At 32.5% G+C, this 22,530-nt stretch overlaps 1 protein-coding gene across 1 annotated transcript in view; it reads right to left on the bottom strand.

Moving 5' to 3' along the window:
• Nucleotides 1-11,279: 11,279 nt before the first annotated feature.
• LOC124530100 overlaps nt 11,280-22,530 on the bottom strand; it is a 38,678-nt gene continuing 27,427 nt past the window's right edge. The window contains exons 3-5 of the mRNA XM_047104100.1: nt 17,060-17,162; nt 14,807-14,922; nt 11,280-14,368 (exon numbers count right to left, since the gene is read on the bottom strand). Of these exons, the coding sequence (XP_046960056.1) occupies nt 14,247-14,368; nt 14,807-14,922; nt 17,060-17,162 (341 nt within the window). The 3' untranslated portion in view covers nt 11,280-14,246. The remainder of the gene's footprint in view (nt 14,369-14,806; nt 14,923-17,059; nt 17,163-22,530) is intronic.

The following is a 22,530-nucleotide window of genomic DNA, read 5'->3' as shown; positions in this document are numbered from 1 at the left end:
ATACTGTTAATACAATGTAATTAGGATTTTCGCTGCTTACAACGAAGTCAATGATTGTAAGTCAATTTAACTACGATAATATATCTCTGATAACGTCATAATTACTTATTTTTCTTATATAAAGAGCAAATAATACTGTATAATAAATACTGTTAACATGGAAAGAAACATTTTTGCTGGAAAATATGAAAAGGTTCACTAATCCTTGCGTAATAGCAAAATAACATAATATAATGTGTTAGGCGGACGGGCAAATGGGACATCTGATGGTAAGTTTTCTCCACCAACAAAGACAATAGCGCTCTAAAGATCATCACTACTTACGTCACCAATGCGCTATCAATCTTGGGAACTAAGGTTTATGTATTAATTATATCCCTGGTGCCACTGTTACACTGGCCCAGTCATCCTTCAAACCTGAACACAACAATATTGTTTGGCGGTAGAATATCTGTTAAGTGGGTGGTATCCACGCAAACTGCCTTGTACAAAGCGCTATAACCAGCTAGAGTAATGGTTGCGGGCAGTGTAGTTATAGAAGTCAAAGATTTAGTGTGTAATAATAATTAGAGCAGTCAAGGTATAATCTGTGGTTTCACAGACACATAGAGTCCTGGTAATAAATTAGAGAAAGATAATAGAATAGGGAAAGTACGCGTCTAATTTAGTTAAATATGAATATTCATAATTGCAACTTCGACTTCGTCATCTATGGGAATTTTATGAGACGAGAATAAAAACTGGGTCACTTAGCGAAACATTTCGTGTCATGTGAAATTTTATTAAAGTAGAGACGGATATGTGATCCTCGTTATCGTTTTTCTCTAAAAGCTTACGTTATTTTCACGAGAGAAAACACAGTGTATAGTGACATATTTATATTTCAGATCTATAAAATATTAAGTCTCGTACGAAAATTTTGATATAATATTACGTAGGCTTAGAAATATGTAAGCTTATATTTATTGAATATGTTAAATCATAAAATCTTCTGACATAAATTAACGTAACTATTTATATATACACGTGCACAAAAATTATAAATAAGTTATACACATAATCAAAAAGGATGTACCTAAAAAAAGACGTGTTATATTTACGATGGACCCTTTTAAATTTAGTAGCGTTGTTTCACATATTTAAGCATGAGGAACTTTACTGCCTTTAAAGAATTAAAGAATTCCTTTTAAAGGTAGTGCTATATATATTCTACCGCCAAATAACAGTACTCAGTATTGTTGTGTTTCGGTTTGAAGGGTGAGTGAGCCAGTGTAACTACAGGCACAAAGGACATAACATCTTAGTTCCCAAGGTTGGTGGCACATTGATGACGTAAGGAATAGTTAATATTTCTTACAGCTTCATTGTCTATGGGTGACGGTGACCACTTACCATCAGGTGGCCTATATGCTCTTCCGCCAACCTATACCATAAAAAAATAAAAAATAGGTAGTGATAGTTTTAAATATATACTTAAGCATGGTATAGACATGATTATGTCTTTTTTATTTGATTTAGTAATAAAAAATAACAGCACAAAGTTTGTGATACTGAAAAATATTCCTACTTACATGTTTTTACTGTTATATAAAAGGACAAAGGGTGATAAGGGGTCACCTCGTATTCATGAATGTATTGGGACTGCGAGAGGCATTAGTTATACCATAAATTACTAATGCGCTGCTAACCATGAGATCTGTTGTTATGTCCCTCGTGCCTCTAATTACACTGACTCAGTCACCCTTCATATTAGACACACAATGCGATGCGATATTACTACTTGGTGATAAAGTAACTAGTGATTAGTTGTCGTAGATACTGATTACGTATATTAAAACCACCTTTAGGACAGTATGAGATATTAAAAACAATTTTTGATTAAAAAGATAATGATCAAATTTGAACATTTCAAATTCACATTTTCAAATGTGAACTTTAGTTAGCTTAAGTTGACTATATCAAAGTTATCAACAACAGTCTGTAAATTCCCACTGCTGGGCTAAAGGCCTCCTCTACCTTTGAGGAGAAGGTTTGGAACATATTCCACCACGCTGTTCCAATGCGGGTTGGTGGAATACACATGTGGCAGAATTTCTATGAAATTTGTCACATGCAGGTTTCCTCACGATGTTTTCCTTCACCGCTGAGCACGAGAATAATTATAAAGACAAATTAAGCACATGAATCAGCGGTGCTTGCCTGGGTTTGAACCCGCAATCATCGGTTAAGATGCACGCGTTATAACCACTGAGCCATCTCGACTCTTCAAAGTTATCATTGTAGTGTAAATCACAATTGCTTGTCATTGGCAAAATACTAAAAGATTATTAAATCACAATGACATATAGGTATGTAAAGACTACAAACTTGGGACTCAAGACTGGTACAGAGAATTTAGCCGAATGCTTCTGCATCATTTTAGTGACTTCATCTGAGGCTTAAACACGTATATATGTGTATTACATATTAGTATTCACAATATTTTTACGTGATGCACAGTATCTCAAGTTTAAACATCAAATGAGTTGCTGGCTACTGAATAAAACAGGACTCATGAATATTTATTGTTTTCAGAGAAGTCAAGAGAAGGACGTATCAGGAGCTTTAACAATGCTAAGCAAGAAGATAAGCGATAAACGAATATTGTTCAGATTATCATCGCGGTTATATTTTATATTAATAACAAAATAAAAACGTCTATATGTATGTAACTGTTCTGTGTCAGAAATGTTTCTAATTTGCTTAATTCCGTCGATGGCGAGCGCTTCAAGGACTTTTGTATCGGCAATTACCCTTACTGTACATCAAAGGCTAAACTTTTATCATTTTGTCAAATACCTGATAAAATACCAGGTTCAAGTATCTGAGTATATTTTTAAAATTACTTTATCTTTCTTATATACCTTTCATAAGATTAAATTGGGTAAGAATGCTTCTCTATCGAAAATATAGGTAATTTGCGTTTATCTTACAAATATTGTGCAAATTACTAATAACTATGAAAGGTTATATCATTATGATTTAAAAAATTATCCTTAAGTGAGAATAAAATGAAATAATACTTTTAATTTATTTCAAAGGATTTTTAATCACATAAAAACCCCAAAGGTTTTTTTCGCGCGTCCAATGGTATATTCCTACGTATGAGGGGGAGGCAGAAGATAATATACATCATTACTATTCACCCAATTCTATCAGCCAATTCAACATGACCAATGTTGTAAGTATTTTCCTACATTTCAGCATTAGCTTGAAATAAAGACAAATAGGGAAGCCAAAGTTTTATACTCAATCTGGGTTTAATTTCTATGAACGTTTCATCAATATTCATTTGCTGATATTTGCACAAAATTCAAACCCAGGAAAACTTACAATTCAATGCTTAACTAAATAACGAATAGATTTTCTACGTAAGAATCACAATATTTTCGCAATGTTGCAAGTTCGATCTAAATTAGGTCATTGATAATTAGTCTTAATAAGGTTACACATTCTCTTGAATTAGCTGATTGATACAATTTATTATTGTAACAAAATCTAGGTCTATTAAGCATTCTCCTTCTTGTTTGAAGTAAAATATTGCATAAGTTTATTCGCTGTATTGTATGTAAAACAGTAGTTTGTCTTGCGTTAAAGAAATGTGTCTCGTGTCGTTTGTTTTAAAATGCAGTAGCACCAGTAACATTAAGATCTACCAAGATCTTAATGTTACTGGTGCTACTGTATTTTAAAATACCTTTAATTCAAAGCTCGAGGGGCATTTCCATTTACCGACTTATAAGGAAAGACTTACGTCTGTCATTTACGCATTTAGATACTCGTAGTAATGTAAGATTGATATTGCTTGATTACCTTGATTACTTTCAGAATATTTCTTCGGTGTAGCGCTCCGTATATTAAGACTGTATTTATGTACCAAATGTGTTTGTTCCGTTATAAGTATAGTATTTTAATTTAAATTCAGACAACAGTTTTACTACTTTGAACAAAAATGTACTTCACGATTAATATAAGTAAAAGATGATTACGGTTTTACTTGTATTATATACGTCGTATACGTATTCCTCAGTTTATTTTTTAAATTTTTTTTAATGAAATAGATCGGGGGACGAGCATATGGGCCACCTGATGGTAAGTGGTCACCATCACCCATAGACAATGACGCTGTAAGAAATATTAACTATTCCTTACATCGTCAATGCGCCACCAACTTTGGGAACTAAGATGCTGTGTCCCTTGTGCCTGTAGTTACACTGGCTCACTCACCTCTCAAACCTGAACACAACAATACTGCGTACTGTTGTTTAGCGGTAGAATATCTGATGAGTGGGTGGTCCCTACCGAGGCGGGCTTGCAAAATTATTATTGTGAATAATAAGTTTAATTGCAAATAAGTGAGGGGTTAAAGTGAGGGGAAAAGTATTTATAGATACAATCAGTAAATTAGCCAACCGGGTTTTAAACGCTGAAGTGCATTGTAGAAGGTTGCGTTGTATCTCGTTAGTCAGGCGATGAATTCCACAACTTTATCCACTGAATTTTAAATATACTCAGACCGCAAACTTCGATTTCAGTGATGTTTTAACATTCGTTTTATTCTTTAGTGCACACTTAACTACAGGTACATGACGGCGTTAGGTATTTTATTCTACTAAAGAACTTTCACAATCACATGTTTTTTTTAATTATTATCAATAACAAATAAGCTATCTATACATCTATTAGTGTTTGTTGGATTTAGTCTCACGTGCAGATGTATCAATTTTTATATCTAACAGAATATTAAATGATATGTGACAAATATTTTTATTACGAAGAGATATTGTTTGTTTGATGTTGAATATTGATCTACAGCCGACTGCACGAAATACCGCTAGAAGTAACGCAATGGCTATTCCCTCAGGAGATACGTGTTTTACCGTGATGAAAATCTACGCGAAAATTTATGTTAATTCTACAATATACGTTAAGTCTATGACAGGCAGGTATCCTTATATGTTCACTTAAATTCATTTAGTAGCGGTTAAATTACTAAATATTTATAATATAAAATTTTGGGTCAGTTTTTATAATCAAATATTATAGTTTCATTATTTTTTTAAAATTTATATCTACAATTTATATAGTATTAGTATGAATAATTAATCTAGCATTTTTTGTGGCCATCGACAATAGATTGTTGATGTAAATACAACAAGTAGCTTTTATCGGTAAGGGCTTTGTAACGGACGATCTGGGTGAGCGGCACCCAATCAGATGTTCTACATAAGAGTAATTAGTTTTGCTTTCCGGTTTGCAACGTGAGTTATAAGCTTAGAATTAAATCCTTTTCAGCTAGATCTTATGGTTTGTGGCGAACTAAAGGTAAGGAAAGCCTTGAATTTCTTGCAGTGGGAAAAAAGCTAGCTCCAGAAGAAACAAACAAAATTCAAAATGGAACATTTTGTGTGTGTATTTTGAAATTGTAATTATTTATACATACATATGTATTACATATCATGCAATATTTAATTATATTTGTTTATATCATGAATTAATAAACGTATTTGTTTTATCCTAACAAGTGAAAAGCAAACAATACGTTGGTTGATTTTATTACTTTAGCTTATTAGTTTCATGTCATTATTTATTAAGCTTTATGTAGTAACGAACTTTTATAATAAAACTCACTTCCTGCCTACTAACCAACAATCTGACAGATTAAGTTTCTTGTTATTTTGTGGCACAACATTAATCTTATTCAAATTAAATAATATGTTCTAAATGTTTTCTACAAACAAAACCGGTTGCACCTCATAATTTGGACTAACGTTTAAAATTCGTCAAGCGTTTGGCACCGACTTCAAACAGTTTAAACATATAACCTTAACCTACCTTTTCATTAAAACCCAATTGTGCTATTTTTCAGTGTTTAGTGGACTTTCTGTTACTTTCGAAACGGTTTTAAATTTTTATATTTATAATGACAAAAAAAAAGTTGTCGCATTTTTATATATTCAATACAAACTAACTACATGTGTAGTCATAGGAAATATTATTATAGGATTTAATTACAATTTAATGAATATGTTTTGAAATTAATATAAATACATAAATATACCTATCTCGATAAAAAATCGTCGATGCGTCTAGAGATTATGATGTTTAAATAATAAAATTCCAATAACATCAGATTCCCGCTGTGGGAACAAATGTTACGTGACATTCAACTCAAGTTATAAAAGGCTCTATCATGTTAATAGTTCATCGGTTCAGGTCGTTTTATTGAGTAGCTACGGTCTAGATTAGATCTCCGAGTCACCCCTTTTACCTTTCATAGTAAGTAGGTGTGAATGGCACGTTATATTTGTTATCGTGTCAGGGCGCGCATCAAAAGGTGCTTTGAAAAAATGTGTAAATCAATATCCATACAATATTTTTTAAATAAATTAGAGTATAAAAACTTATTATCAGTCAGTATCCTGTATTATTGCGTTTTGAACACATGAAATGTAATATGAATGATTACAGATAGGTGCGAGCAGTCGCCATTCTATTATTAAGTTATTATATGTAATATATTTATTTATTTATCTATCTCTTTGAAAACGGACTTCTAAACAATCGAATAAGCATTACGACGAAACGATTTTTTGCACTTAGCCCCACCTTCTTCGTTGTAGGTTAGTGAATTATTTTGAAGTTTGAGTTTTATCTTATAAATCAGAAGGGATTGTTGTAGCGCACGCATTTTCTTATTTTGAATTAATTTGAATGTCTGTCTAAATATTATCTGACATATTTGCTACGAATTAAAGTAGATCAAAACTGAGCATTGAGGCCGTAACATAGCATTGGCATGCTATACATATTTTTATCATGCGCAGTAATGTATCTCTCTTTTTACTTTACAATACGATAATTTTATCAGTAAGTAACGATTCAAGCCAAAAAATTACACGAACAAACTCTTATAATTATAGTATGCAATGTGGTAAAATCTCTTTGATTTTTAACACAACTTAGTGACAATGAGAATGAAAAGTCAGCGGTGCTTGCCAAAGATGATTTATGATTACTAATATGTGTACGGTTTATATAACATGGTTTCTTTATGTTTTGTCAGAATTTCAAACTATGAAACTAAATTGTAATTATAGCGTGCTCAAATACATCGGTGACTAATACTACCCGGTCCGGGCTTAAACACATAAGCTTTGGTTAAGATACATGTGGTCCTACCGGAGCAACACAGCTCTCAATCACAATAAACATAGGTAACTGTATGAATAGAACTCTATTTATGAAAACATCTGTTTTATGTGTGTTGTTATATCACTTTTTTATGTAGTGCATTTAATTGTGGAATTCCGTCGTCATAACATAGCAATTAATATTTCAATAACTCCATATTGAACTCATTCGAAAAATGTCAAGCCTGTCAAGTATTTTTTTATATCCAATTAGGGCGCAGCTTGGCTTCTGAGAGCGCTCGTTTATTTCTGGTGTGCTGTTTCTATGCTGTCCTTTTATATGGCAAGAGTGTCCTGCTAATGAGATGGCGTTTGCTTAACTCTCCTTTTACGCTTTAGGATCCGTAAATAAATCGGGTTGCCAAACGCATTATGTAAATTATTATCGCCATGCATGTGTGTGAGTGATGCACGTGGTTACATTGTCTTAATGTACATGAGATAATATATTAGATTCTATAGATATATATTTAATATACATTTTTTACAACATAAATTACTTTATTCCAAGGTCCAAAATTATAATGAGTTCATTTGGTTTTTAATATAGTCGAAATAAAGTTGAATGAACATATCATCAATGATGTAGTTATATATATTTTTATAACTAGTAAAAAAATCGTGTGTAGACTAAATGATTGGATGTAATGGTTCAGATGTATGTCAAATATTTGTAACATATTTATCGGCTACAAAGAAATGTTATTTATAGAGCTATAATTGCAACTTACGAGCACTGTACCACAACAAAAAGGAAAATAAAGAGCAACATCTCAGCGTCAAGGAGTTTGCCCCTTGATGGCCTACGCTCGTCGGAGGGCCACCAAAGCTTTGACATCAAAATTAATGAGTTTTTGAAACAACAAGCACTTGAAAATGGCACGTTCTTCACTGGTTTACAAAGACCTTTTGACATTGTTTTAGGCAAAAAAAAAATAAGCTAAACGTGACTCCGAATTGAACAACAAAGGTTCCGTAGCATGTACGACTATACGAATGTTTAAAAACTGTACAGATTTTTTTTTCTAAGGAAAATATAAAACAGTGTAGTACGAAGTAGTAAAGTAAAGTAAAGTAACAGCTTGTACATTTCCCACTGCTGAGATAAGGCCTCCTCTTGCATTGAAGAGAGGGTTTGGAACATATTCCACCACGCAGTTCCAATGCGGGTTGGTGGAATACACATATGGCAGAATTTCGATGAAAATAGACACATGCAGTTTCCCTCACGATGTTTTCTTTCACCGCCGAGCACGAGATGAATTATAAACACAAATATATAGCACATATATATAGTCGTGCTTGCCTGGGTTTGAACCCGCAAATATCGCAGTTGAGATGCATGCGTTCTAACCACTAGACCATCTCAGCTCACTGGGCCATCTCGGCTCTCAGCAGTAAGAAGTACTTAATAGATAAAATAATACTTAGTAAATGCAAGGCCTCCTCTTCTCTTAAGGCGATAGGGCTTAGTCTACCACGCCGCATTCTGATTATGTGTCAGAATTTCATCAAGTCGAACCTAACGAAGTTTCCTTCACTGCCGAGCACGGGATAAATTAAATAAATACCAACTGAGCATATCAAAACTCAGTGGTATCCGGCTTTGAACCAGTGACCTAAGGTTAGATTAATGTGCGCTAACTAACAAGGACATCGAAATTACTTTATTGTATTTAATTGTTGATGTATAATAACTGTACACAACATTTAAGTTACATTTATGTCACGACAATAAAGCTTCATTGTTTTCAGCTCTGCGGCGAGCCTTTATTAAATGCAGTTGAGTATAGAAAATCTATTATGTAGGTATACACGAGTCAAATGGAAAGCCTTTCTGTGTCACCTTTCCACAGCGGAGCGCACCACGGCCTATTTCTTTCTATAGCAACAGTTTACTTTCTGAAGTCCCATTCAGCTTTTCATAGGAACCCATTTGTTAGCAAATGAAAAGTAAATACACTCATTTTAAAGTATTACATTTATTCGAATTATTCGTGACAAATGACATAATATTAATCAATAACGTTACGTCATGTACACTAAGTATTATCTTGAGCTTAATTCTCTCAATTCCTAATTCAGGCAAGCTAGCCAATCGCCAGACATGAACAAACACGCTGGAAGTGGTTCATCAAATATTTACAATATTCACACAACACGATCGTATCTTGTTTCAGTGCACCACATATTCATACATATTATAACATAGACGATTATTAAATACATACACAGAACATTATTCTATTATTTAAATTTTCTGATAATTAATCAAAGAGAACAAATGCATATTATTTATGTAAAAAAATGCTTAAAATTACAACATCCATTCAGTTCTATAAAATAAATGTATTCATCGAGTCTTAAATTAGATTCCTAAACCTTAAATGTAAACCATCGATTGATACACTTTATGTTAGTACATACAAGGTGTGAGTTAATATAATTTTGACTATGTACTAGATCTATAAAACAAATAGAGTGTAGTAATGAGCAGGCACAGATAATAAAATGTTTATCTTAAATCACTAATCGACGAGTAAATTGTTTTCCTAAAGATACAATTATCTACTGCCTAACTTATCTATACAATTCATAAAAAATGTTGACTATTCAGTCGGTTTTCTTACAAACTACACGAATATTCGACATACAACGTCAAACATACTGACATACGTGGACACCCAATATCAATTTAATGTACTTATTATGTAATGGATATTACAACCGTGATTAATAGTTCTATCTCTCTCTCTCTCTTTAATTCAATTTCATGGGTAGTTTTCTAGTGACACTCGTGAAGGCTTCAAACAAAGAGTTTGCATTATTAATGATCTATTTGGTAGTATTGGTCCTCGTTGAGAACTGCCTTCCAAGTGCCACCCGTGTCGGAGTGCAGGTGAGTCGTTCATAGCCGGTCGCCCAAATGACAATATTGTTCAAAAAACGTATGTGTAAGTGTGTAATAAACTAAATACTTTTCTTAATATTGAAATCAAAAGCAACTGTTAATATTATTGACATGAGGACTATACAAAGATAAACTAAATTTTCTATTATGTCCCGTTTTTATTTAAGAGCAATAATGGTTTTGTTATACAATATAATTCGGTTTACAACATTACAGGAAAAATTAACAGTAATTTTAGTATACAAACGGCATATTAGGCCGCCCCATAACTGAGGGAGATATATTTAATAATATTATATCTACCGAAGAGATTATGTTTACAATATATGGATAAAATAAAGATAAAAAATATGAAGCAAATTATTTCAAAAAACGTATTCATGTAAATGTGTTTATACAATACGATATACTAAAATATATTAATATGATCATCTGAATTACATCAAAAAGCATAACAAAACTTATGTTACAGACGTAGTATTGTAAAGCAATGCAAATTTGTTTTTATCATATAAAACTATAAAAAAATATTATTTTTTAAAACATTCGTAAAATCGATTTTCTAGAAAGTTTTATTTAACTAACGTTGTTTAGAACTCATTGAACTGTAACGGTTTTCATAACTCGTATGCTTCGCTTTCAAACTATCTCAACTACCATCAGCATTGGATTAATGTCTAGGAACATACAGTTTAACAGCAGGTGTGCACATTCACATCACTATAAAGCAAGCGGTTTTCATTTCCCGTATTTGCACTGCAAATACGTGAATGTAAACGAATCATTATAGCGACGTTTGTACCCGGAGACACTTAACGTTTTTTTTACATCAATTATTGTTCAATAAAATCGGCAAATACGGCTTGCTTTCATTTTATTGAACGTTAAATTGTAATACCTATTTTGCATTAAGCGTAAAACAATACATTGTTAGGTTATTTCAAACTGAATTCACGCATACATACAATATAAATTTTATGTACAGATCTGGTGACTGGCTTAACAAATTATTATTTTTTTAATATCCTTATGGTAAATGTACACAATAACGGAATATTATGTTAGTAAAGTAAGTAGTTTTTTTTTATTTCAATCACAAAATAAGACAATTCAATAAATCAATAAATGTAATTTAAAATTTAAATAAGTAAGTACCTCTATAAAAAAAATAAAATTTAAAAATGAAAAACGATACAAAAAAATAAACTGAACGCTTTTATAAGTTGTCAAGTTTCGAAACAAATCGGTCACTCCGCTTCAGTTCGATTACATACTTCAAGACTTACTTCGTCCCAATAAAAAATACTCCGAATGTTTTAACTCGTATGTTGCACGTATCAACTTATACGAACGATTTTATGGATCAATAGTGATCGGATACTGGTGGACAAAAACGACTCGTTAAATATTTGAAGCGGGAATTCATGCATTTTATGTAGAGTTAGTGAGCCTGGACAACGATATACGGACGAACAGTATTATATTTCTTAAAGATTTCTGTTTTTTTTAACTGAGAAAATTTTAGATAGTAGAATGGTTAGAGAAACAATTGTTGTCTTTTATGTATATATAATATTCAATTAATTTAAAGAACCACAGATAAAAGAAAAATTGTACTTTAAATTTGGATAAAAGCTATCAATTGTTGTAATAGTACAGAATACTTATATAATTTTATCGTGTATAATTACAAACAATAAGAACGTACAATTTTTCTCATTAAAAATAGTTCTTGTTTTCAGAATATAATCTAAAAAATAATAAGTTTGTAGAAAGTTTAAAAATCATAAATTATTAAATATACGCGTTTAACGTACTTTTGATTTTCTATAGTGATGTAATTTATACTTGACGTCAAAAAAAATTTTTAAATACCTTTTTTTAAATAAACCTTATACTTCAATAACAAATAATATTCCGTCATACGATACATTTTCCTCATACCTGTATACATTATGAATATCATATTTTATAGTATATTAAGTTTAACTAGGAACTAGTTTTTGACATCACTAGTCTGCTGACACCATCGATTTTATTATTTATGTCTCATTCCTATGCCATTTCGCAGCTTGCAAAGTACCTCCATCGGTGCTACTCGCATGAACTTTTAAGTTAAACTTCTGATAGTTTTAGTCTAGCATAGAATGGGAACATATATATGAAAATTATAACAATATACTTATAAACCAAATACTTAAATCAAATTTACTTATTTAAAGTTTATAAAAACAAACAAGAAATATATCTAAGTAGTTAAGTGATATATATAATATGAAGGCTTATATATGTGTATATATATATAATGTAAAGGCAGAAGTGAAAATCCTATTGCTAAATGCTGACATTTGCCAATAAATATTGGCACTTTAATATGTAAATGATTACTTACAATGCCAATGAGTTGTCAACTATTATGATGTTGTGTCTCTTGTGCTTGGTATGAATAACTGAATACAGTTGTAATGTGTTGTTGCTGGTCTCGTGTCCTTACCAGATGGCTTAAATAAAACTACAATCAAGAATGAAATTAAAATATGCGTGTGTCCAGCAAGAAAATGTGTGAATGATGAGTGTGTCAAAACTTTCATTGGTTCCATTTTATTAAAAAGGGTTCTATGAGTTTTCTTGTTAGATTACGTTATCACATAATATATTCTTCTTTTAGTTTTAATTATTTAGCTGACTTGGAAGCAATAACTTATTCATTGACAATAAATATAAATTAAAAACAACTCATGTCGAAAACAATTGCAGAGTTTATTTGCAAGAAGAGCTGAGAATTAAATGGAATCCATTAAGAACTGCAATAAATTTACCTGTAAAACTTCTCTTCGTTTTTTTATTGTTACCGAAAAAGGTAAAGGTAACAACACGTTCGATCTTATCAATCGCTTTCACTACCTCAAATCCATCATAAGTTATCAAACTGATGGTAACATTTAATTCGTAATACGGATTTTACAATGCATGTTTACAATTCCTTTGTAAAGGTAGGTATTTACAAACAGCCAAAAATTTATCAAAATTCTATATTAAGTGTAACCATGTCGTTGTCTCACAATTTTAATACTATACTATTACGATGATTTATTCATTAAATTTTAACCAATTGACGCTCATTTGAGAAAGACTTTGGTCCTAACTCACTTCATTCTTCTTACTACGAGAAAATTATAATTGCGTCTTATTTTTACACGAACTAATAAACAAGGATATTTAAAAATTATGAAAATAATAATTGGGATGGTATGGCCTTCCTTTTGAGAATGCATATTTTTAAACCTATTGTTAATTACGTCCCTTACAAAGTCTATAGAACGGTAAAGGCACGGTAATGATGTGTATTGCACTTATCATACGGGAACTTCCATACAAACAGAGAGAAGAAATTCCACCTAAAGGGTTCAAAAACGCTCTATACTACAAGTCGAATCGAGGAAAGCATTTCAAGGCACATCCATTTAGAAGTAATAGTAGAGTGGTAAACGTTTAGTGATTAAAATCAGAGCGACCGCTAGAAGCGTGATCTACGACGAGAGAGATCTGCCATGAGATCTACAATGACACAGGAATATGTTAAATTCACCAATCCTCGCTATTCTTACTTATCTTTGCATGCTGATACACTTTTAACACACGTGGCTACCTATGTAGTTACGTACACAATATGAATATATCGAAATATTAAACGAAGCTCATATGGTTCATCGAAAGTTAATTCGCACCTTGTCATTATTCTGTACCCAGAAAAATCTCCACTCGTGTAACAAATTGTACTTAAACGTCCGCAGCGCCTACTCAATATAGCACACTCCGCCGTTTGCTATGGTTGGAATATGGTTCCCATTAATTTTTTCATGCCGGCAAGAGTTTCGTGAAGGCTGCGGTCAAAAGGGAGGCGGCCGCCTTGTGTCACAGGGTAGGCGCAGACAGGCGCCGCGGCAGAGGTGTCGCGCGGCGTGCAAGAACGCGGGGGCACGCGCGGCGGGCGGCGCTGGCGGCGGCAGCACCGGCGACAGCGAGCCCGCTCCGGACGGGCTCTCGCGGTCCGCCGCGGAAGGCGGGCGCTACACGTGCGTGCAAGCGCCCGCCGCTACGGGTCAGCCGCCCGCCAGCACGTCTTCCGGCTCCGGCGACCAGCAGTTGTCGGATAGCCAACACCCTACCACTACTGTCACCACTCCTATCAGCAATGCTAGTACTATGTACACCTCCGCGTTTCCTGTGCCATGAGAGGATAAATAATGTACAAAACCTTTATTAAATAAACGTGTTAATAAATTTAGCTATGTGATTATTTTTGAACTCAAAAGATTTTACGTATTCAATTATGTAAGTAGCATGTTATTATATCTTAATGATTTTAAATACTCAAAGCCGTTAGTCTAAATGAACAAATGGGCTTTTTGATGCTTAGTGGTCAAGTTATATAGTTCCTATTTCAACTATTTTGTGAACAGTTAATAAGTTCAATATTATTAGAATATGTAAAAATATATAAAACTCATGCCATAGAATGAAGGAATTAACATGGCCGTAATTCAGAAAGAAACAGTAATATTCATATATTTTTAGCGAACGTACTTTTTAAAGTTTCATTAAGTTGAAAGTTGTATCGAAATACTTTAGCGGATAAGACGAATATTGCCTTAAGCCATACCGAGCTGCTTCCGAATGCCTAATGGTTGCCGGCTGCGCCAGAGTGAATTGATGAGCGTGGGATCGCCTCGGGTGCGCCAGTCGCGATAGCCTCGCCCTCTGGAATACTGACTGAATCTGCGTACAAATACATATATATTCAAGCATATGTACTCGAACGTAACGGAATATATAAAGATATCGCCTCAAGTGATATTTATTTGTAATAAACTTTAATCTGTATGGTACGCACGACAAATTCGCAATAATATCTGGTAATTACACAACAAAACTGCCAGCCCTTGGCGGCTGGAGTGATGCCAAATACTTCAACACTGAAGCTATCAGACCATACAAATTGGAGTTTTTACTGATAGAAGCAAAAAAAAGCGAAATTGAATTGTTAGCATTCCCGTTTTTAAGGATATTTCAATTGCAATTCGTGCAGGATGCCTAGCGTATGTAAACATGTGTTTCATGCGAATGCTATAAACTACCGTGAACTTTGCGAATATCTAAAGCTAACTTTCTGTTACGTTAAATTAATGCGCGAAACATTTGGAATCATATACAAGCTTCATTAAAGGAATAGAATAAAATGCAGTTTAGTTTAACAAAATATTTTTACGAGTATATACAAACATAGTTTCGATATTATATTGCAAATAAAGTTAAACAAACAATTCAATTTCGCAGGACTTAAACTTTTATTTTCCACTTCCTAAAAAGTGTTTCTTACAATTTACGAATTGAAGTTGTAATACTAAATACTATTAAAGTCATGGGGCGCCTTAAGTTTGATATACAAGTAAATATATTTAAGTAATTCTGTACGTATGTAGTATGCACTGACTGCCTCTTACCTACTTGCGTTAATCTACAAATCAAACGTGCAGTTACGTATGTTGTTACCATGCAGTGGATCTATGCTTACATCAACCATCGGTAACAATCGATGATTTACAAGAATTCTTCTAGAACTCTTATCTGCATTCTGGTACTCATTATTACAGAGATTATGGTAAATGTATTGGTCAATGTAATAAATTACTTACATTATCTCGTCGGAGCCGTTTCGTTGCGGATGATAACATATAATATAAAACATAACTTACATATTTACGTCCACAATGAACTTTTAATGTTTCAACTCGTTATCAATTGAGTGATGTGCAACAAAAAGTTTATTGTGACTTTGTTTTGCTTATTCTGTGAACTTATAAAAATCGTCAAAATGTTATCTAATAATTTGGATTGAAATCAATAGGGTTAAACTTTGTTAGTACTCATAGTAACACTAACTTACGTCACTCTGAATCGACACACAGTTAACTAGACAGGAAAACACACATTACTTAGCGTTATTGATATGAGAACTTGAACGTCAGAGAAAGTGTTTCCGTTATTACAAAACGTTTTACATTCCAGTAAACTCGTATGAGCCCTTTTTGGAATGAAGAAGAGAACCAGATAGAAACTCAATTTTTTTCCATCATTTACATAGCTTAATTATATTATTAAAAAACCAGGATTTACTGAGTACTAATTCAAAGCTTTTTCATCATTAAAGTAGTAAGTATTGTAGCGACTTTCAATCTTTTCTTTTTGTTTTTTTTTTCAATGATGTACTGCTTGATATATTAAGTTAAAAATTGCATACTTAGTTTAAGCCTTATCTATAAATAAATTCAAATAACATTGTATTATACCGTTACACTGAACATAGTTCTTGTTTATTGTTCTCCCGCGAGTGTCGGTTCTAAGCTAGTCATTAAATAGAGCTATATTATAGAAACCGTCTTTAGCGTACCCCATAAATTCTCAGGCCCCTAAGTAATTTATATGGATTATAGTGGACATTGTGATACGATGTAATTATATATTGAATAAAAAAATCTTAAGTAGATGTTATTACGAGTCTGTTATTTATCTGACATAACATTTCATCACTTGGACGTTTTATTTAATAAATTATATACTTTGTAAATAATCTTCAGTAATAGGAATAGACAAATAGCTTTGTTAATCTTTAATTATCATTATCACCGATCTATGTATATATTATGCGGAGAATTGTCGGTTTCTAATATTTAATAGCAAGTTCAAAGGATATAATAATCTGTGTCGTAAACAGTGGAGTATTGTGATTGACAGCGTTTGTACTCTATACCTGATGTACTTTGTAACATAGCGGAAACACGTCCTCAAGTTCGTGGAGAGATTCTATTTGTGCGGTGTACACACAGAGGGTAGTGAGTGTTGGTGGTGAGCGTACCTGCGGACGCCGCCGACGCCGGCGGGCGGCGCGGTGGAGTGCGACACAGCCGGCACCTGCGCGCCGCCCTGCACGCTGCCTTGCGGCGCGCACACACAACACCCTGCGATCCCACAATTAAACTGCTTCATAAATATATTTATAATGTCGATGCTTTTCCTGCAACTAATTATGGGCTTGTTTATTTGACTACTTTTCTTTAACATGTGAACCAAAATTCTATGAACTTCAATAGGTATATTTATATAAAATGTGATAACTAACAGTTATATTGACAAAAAAAAAAACAATAAGGATATTAGAAATACAGAAATATAATACGAAGTAGATGAAACATTTCCAACAATATGTCGCGACAAAAGAATGATTAAAGTACAAAATGGTAGGAAAGCTCACAATTTTTCTTAAAATTAATATAGAAAATCTTTGACGGGTATACATAGCATGATATTAAATTACATTTCATTTAAAGTATTAAGCCTCTGAATAGGTGCCTTAATTGTTTTTATACTTCAATAGCTATTACTCAGAGCATAAAAAATCCCTCACTATTTCTCGGGAAAGTTAATTAAGCGAAATTTCATCCCTTACACGCTGGCTTTGACGTTGGCGGTATTTGTTGCTATTATGACATGAACGAAATTAAACGAATTTTTAAGAGAGGCGATTTCTTTACTGTGGAAATAGGACAAGGAAATCTTCTGTGTCGACAAAGCTTTGTTGCATTGGATTATGTAGTATGCTAGAAAATGTTTTGCGCAAATGTTCAATCGTTTTTCATATAACTTTATGCGAACTAAACTGTTGAATAAAATAAATATTTATTTACGAAAACATTTTTACCATTAATTAATTTGTGGAACATTTGAAATAAAAATGCTGTCTGCATTTCGCTATCGGAATAAAGTACGCTTTTAAACGCATAAAAGCATATATTTCATATTTAATATAAACTTGTATGTACATTTTCAGCGTTATTAAATTCATGAAATGACTTGTAACAACAATTTGTTATTAATAAATAAAATGAAACGGTCAATACAAAAGGTTTAAAGAAATAGTATTTTTTGATTTTTACAACAACAACAACAACAACAGCCACCTCTCCCTTTGAGGAGAAGGTTTGGAACATATTCCACCACGCTGTTCCAATGCGGGTTGGTGGAATGCACATGTGGCAGAATTTCTATGAAATTTGTCACATGCAGGTTTCCTCACGATGTTTTCCTTCACCGCTGAGCACGAGATGAATTATAAAGACAAATTAAACACATGAATCAGCGGTGCTTGCCTGGGTTTGAACCCGCAATCATCGGTTAAGATGCACGCGTTCTAACCACTGGGCCATCTCGACTCACTTTGATTTATAACATATTATTATTCATTCCACGCGCTTCGCTTAGTGTAAATTATAACTTATTAATTGCCGAGTTCACATTTAACAGAAATTAACTACCAGAAGGGGTTTCAATTTAAAAATATTTTGAAACCCCTTTAGTAGTTAATTTCATTATTAAATTATTTCTACGGCCTTGAAATAAACATATATTTTGAAACTGGCACTCTCGCAATACATTTTTTTTTTAAACTCACCATTAAGTGTGAAGTGGAAATTACATATTATGATGAATAGTTATATTTTAAAAGTCGAATATGTCTTTAATATTTTATAAATAATATCCAATATTTATGTAACTGCAGAATATGCGACAGACTAATTTCTATTGCAATTTTCGGTATAGCGATTAGGCTCAGGTCTACCAATTATATTTATACAAAGAAAGATACGTCAATCTGTTGCTTTGATGCTGCGAAAAGAATGGGAAATCAAGAAATCAACAAAAAGACTTTCGTATTTTAAATATTTTTGTCTCTTTTTCCAATTTCGTACGTGGGATTTTTGTTTCTTGTATTTCTTTTGTTAGAAATAACGTTGAAATCCAATGACACCAGCTACCGGGTCCAATCTAATAAAGTCCCTAACAAAGGTACAGTTAGTCAGTATAGAAAAATTATATATTTAAGACAGTAGGGGGGATCATTGTAACCAAATATTGTGTGGCCAAAAGTTCAGCATGTATTGGAACGATATTGTTATAATTTGGTTGTTTTGTGTCGCTGAATATTCAACTGAGTTTGGTATTCATATTTTAATAGATACAAAATGTGGTTTCGTGATTATTCATTGTCAATTCTCTTTGTTTATTGACGTAATTTATTCACACAATTAAGGAATATGAAATAAAATTTCGATTCATTTTGATACATAAATAGCTACATATAACCGAAAGTATAAAAACTTGTATTTTTAAATAAATATATCGTCAGATAGATTTATATATATCTACAGAACATAGATCGTATTATTTATTCTAGTCTCACAAAATTTGGTGATAAAACTCCGAAATCCTGGCATAAAACATATCCTTACTAAAACCAGCAGCTGTATTTTCAATTCAAAACATTTTTTATAGGTAAAGATAAGAACGCTGTTACGGCTATCACGTCATTTTCAAGCGCTGCCGCTATGTAAGTACCTCCACACAAACTGAATCGTTGATCTAGCGGCTAACTTATCAAATTAAACCCTGAGGTCTTGAGTTCCATTGGATTGTAAGCGTGAAGGAATAGAGAGAGTTCTTACACTTGTACGCACTGCTGAGCATAGCAGTTCAGACCTTTGATCACAAATTTTAAAATCAAACTTAACTGAAGTCACTGTTGTTAAACAAGTTATAGAAAAAGTAAGCTAAAGTTCCAGTAATATTATAAAGGATCTTTATGCAGATAAAAAAATACGCCTTTATTTTTTAATAAATAAAATCAATTGAAGATCCTGAATATTTAATACATATTGCCCGAGGTTGCATACGATACCCTTTAAGTCTTGGGACGTATAGATAACGAAAGTTTTCGCATAACAATAGATCTCTTGCTGGAGACACCGCTATCCTTTGAACACAGGTGTCCGTATGGAAAGTAAGATGGACTCGTTCTGACTTTTATCTCTCTTCCCCAAGGAGTTTCGGTTGAATTTTCCGTCACTTTCGTGATCCTAAATGTAATAAATGTGAAAATGAGTTTGTTTATTTGTTTGTTACGTTTTCACCAATTTTTTTCATATTTATTGTCGTGGGTACAGAATAAGGCTCTTCCCCGCTCTTCTTACACACGGACGAAGAATAAAGGTCTGATGATAGGCTTTTGTGACTATGGACGTTTTTACTCTTATTAAGCAAATTATAAAAAACTTCATAGCGATAGTGTTACGTATACATAATACCTGATTCTGGTTCCCTGGGAACGAAGACTTACGCTATTGTGGGAGGTCACGTGACCCGGCTCATGTCAGAAAAAATGTATTAAGTGGTCGAAAGTACTAAAGCAAGCTTTGCAATTATTCATTATTAACACCAAATTAATTTATTGAGCTTCGTAATTAAAATACCTCGGACCAATTAGACCTTAGTGTAATAGTACAAAAAAAAAACTGTTCAACTTCGTCATTTCGACTTAATTACCTAATACTTTTAAATTACTTAAGAAAATATATCTTCCGCATCTACAGGTGAAAGGAGGGTCGGATCATTTGTCGCCGAGGGAATTGAAAATGCAATTCAACGGGAAAATGCTACGAGTATTCTTACCTCCATTCCTTATGGTCATGATTTGTACAATTTTTATTTTTCATTTTTATTTATTTGTATGAAAATAAATATTTAAAATAAAAATAATTAAATAGTGAGTTCGTATAATACTTTGGTATCACAAGCAATATTAAAATTATACAACTTTAAAAAAACTACTTGAATCTGTTTTGACTTTCAAATTGATGTCTGTACTAAGTGGAAGACAAAAGATTTTAATAAAAAAAGAACGTAAAATGGTTTTATGACATTATTATAATTCGTTATTTTATTGTAACTTTTTAAAATAGTAAGTATGTACATTTTTAGCCGAGATGTCTCGGTGGTTAGACCGAGTGCACCTTACCCATGATTGCGGGTTTAAACGCTAAAGTTTCATATGCTTTATTTGTGTTTGTAATTCATCTCGTGATCAGCGCTGAAGATAAACCTGTGTCTAATTTCAATGAAATTATTGATTAACTTGGATTGGAACCGCTTGGTAAAATAAGTTTAAAACCTTCTCCTCATAAGATAAAAGAGCCTTTGAAATAGCAGTGATTTTAATATTTGTATATTGTATATTATTTACTAATATATAATAATATTTCAATTCGAATTTCGAAAATTCGATTCAAATTGTAATAAATTAACAATCTTCTTAAGATACGGAAATAAAAAATAAACTCGTTCTTTTTTTATTTTAAAATTTCAGCTTTTCTCTTAAAAGCGTTTGTAAAATTCAGCACTTTTAAGCTTTCGGATTTTAGTGCATGGTTTGAAACAAAACGATGGGAGGGTCGGCCACTGCGCTTCCCACCTCTCGACTACTTCGACGCTTTAGACAACCACTTTACTTTTATTCACACTGAAGAATTTTAATTTTAAAACAGATGTTGACCATAGACGGACGGAATAAGCAATGGTATTATGACATTTGCCTGTCTCCTCAATTCTTTCTCAGTTCTTGTACGTTCTTCGGATTAGTAAATATTATTTATCTTGGGATTACAGAAATCTCGTTTGCTTTTTCAAATGAATAGATTTATTTTATGAAAGGAAAACAACGAAATAAATCGTATAACATTAATTAGGATAAATTGTAATATTATATTTTAAAAATGCTATATGCAAGACTTGTGACTACATATTTTTTATATAACAACTATTACTTATGTAATTGTAGTATACATATATGTTCTAATTTAAATATACAAAATGTTTACGCTTCGCAAAAAACCTTAATAGTGCCAATATGTAAATTTTAAAAGTACCGGTTCCAAGAACGGAACAAAGCACAAATTTCCAAAGCAAATTCGTGTCGTCGCAGATTAAACGAGGGGCACTCACTTCTGAAACCGCGTAATATGATCACGTTTGTGATATGCTGAATGTAACTGTGCTACAATGTAATCCTTTAATAATACCAGCTTTTACTGTAACTTTTATCATATAATCAAAAATATTTTGTATTCAAAGATACTCCTGCAAGCACTATTGAATTGTTATTTTAAAAATAAATGAAATTTAAAATTTAATTTTATGTAAATCTTACCACAAAGATCCGACAAGACACAGAGTTAGCTTAGTTTAGCTCGGGTGGAATTTGGTCACCGGTTTGCAGATTTAAATTTGGGTAATTTTAATTTAATTAATACCAGATTTCCGGCCACCCGTTTCTTGGTGATTTTTTCGTAGCCGATAATTTGGAAAAGGTTATTTCATTAAACGTATCTATACATTTTTAATGCAAAGACAATTTTAATCAGTTTAAGGAAATGTCCAGTGTAATTAACGTATTATTATAAAGGTATGTTAGCGCAGACTGTTGGCCTTATAAGGACC

This window comes from Vanessa cardui, chromosome 5, assembly GCF_905220365.1.
Source record: "Vanessa cardui chromosome 5, ilVanCard2.1, whole genome shotgun sequence".
In the NCBI taxonomy this organism is placed as follows: domain Eukaryota; kingdom Metazoa; phylum Arthropoda; class Insecta; order Lepidoptera; family Nymphalidae; genus Vanessa; species Vanessa cardui.
The sequence above is the reverse complement of the archived record's forward strand: the minus strand, read 5'-3'. Positions and strand labels throughout refer to the sequence as shown.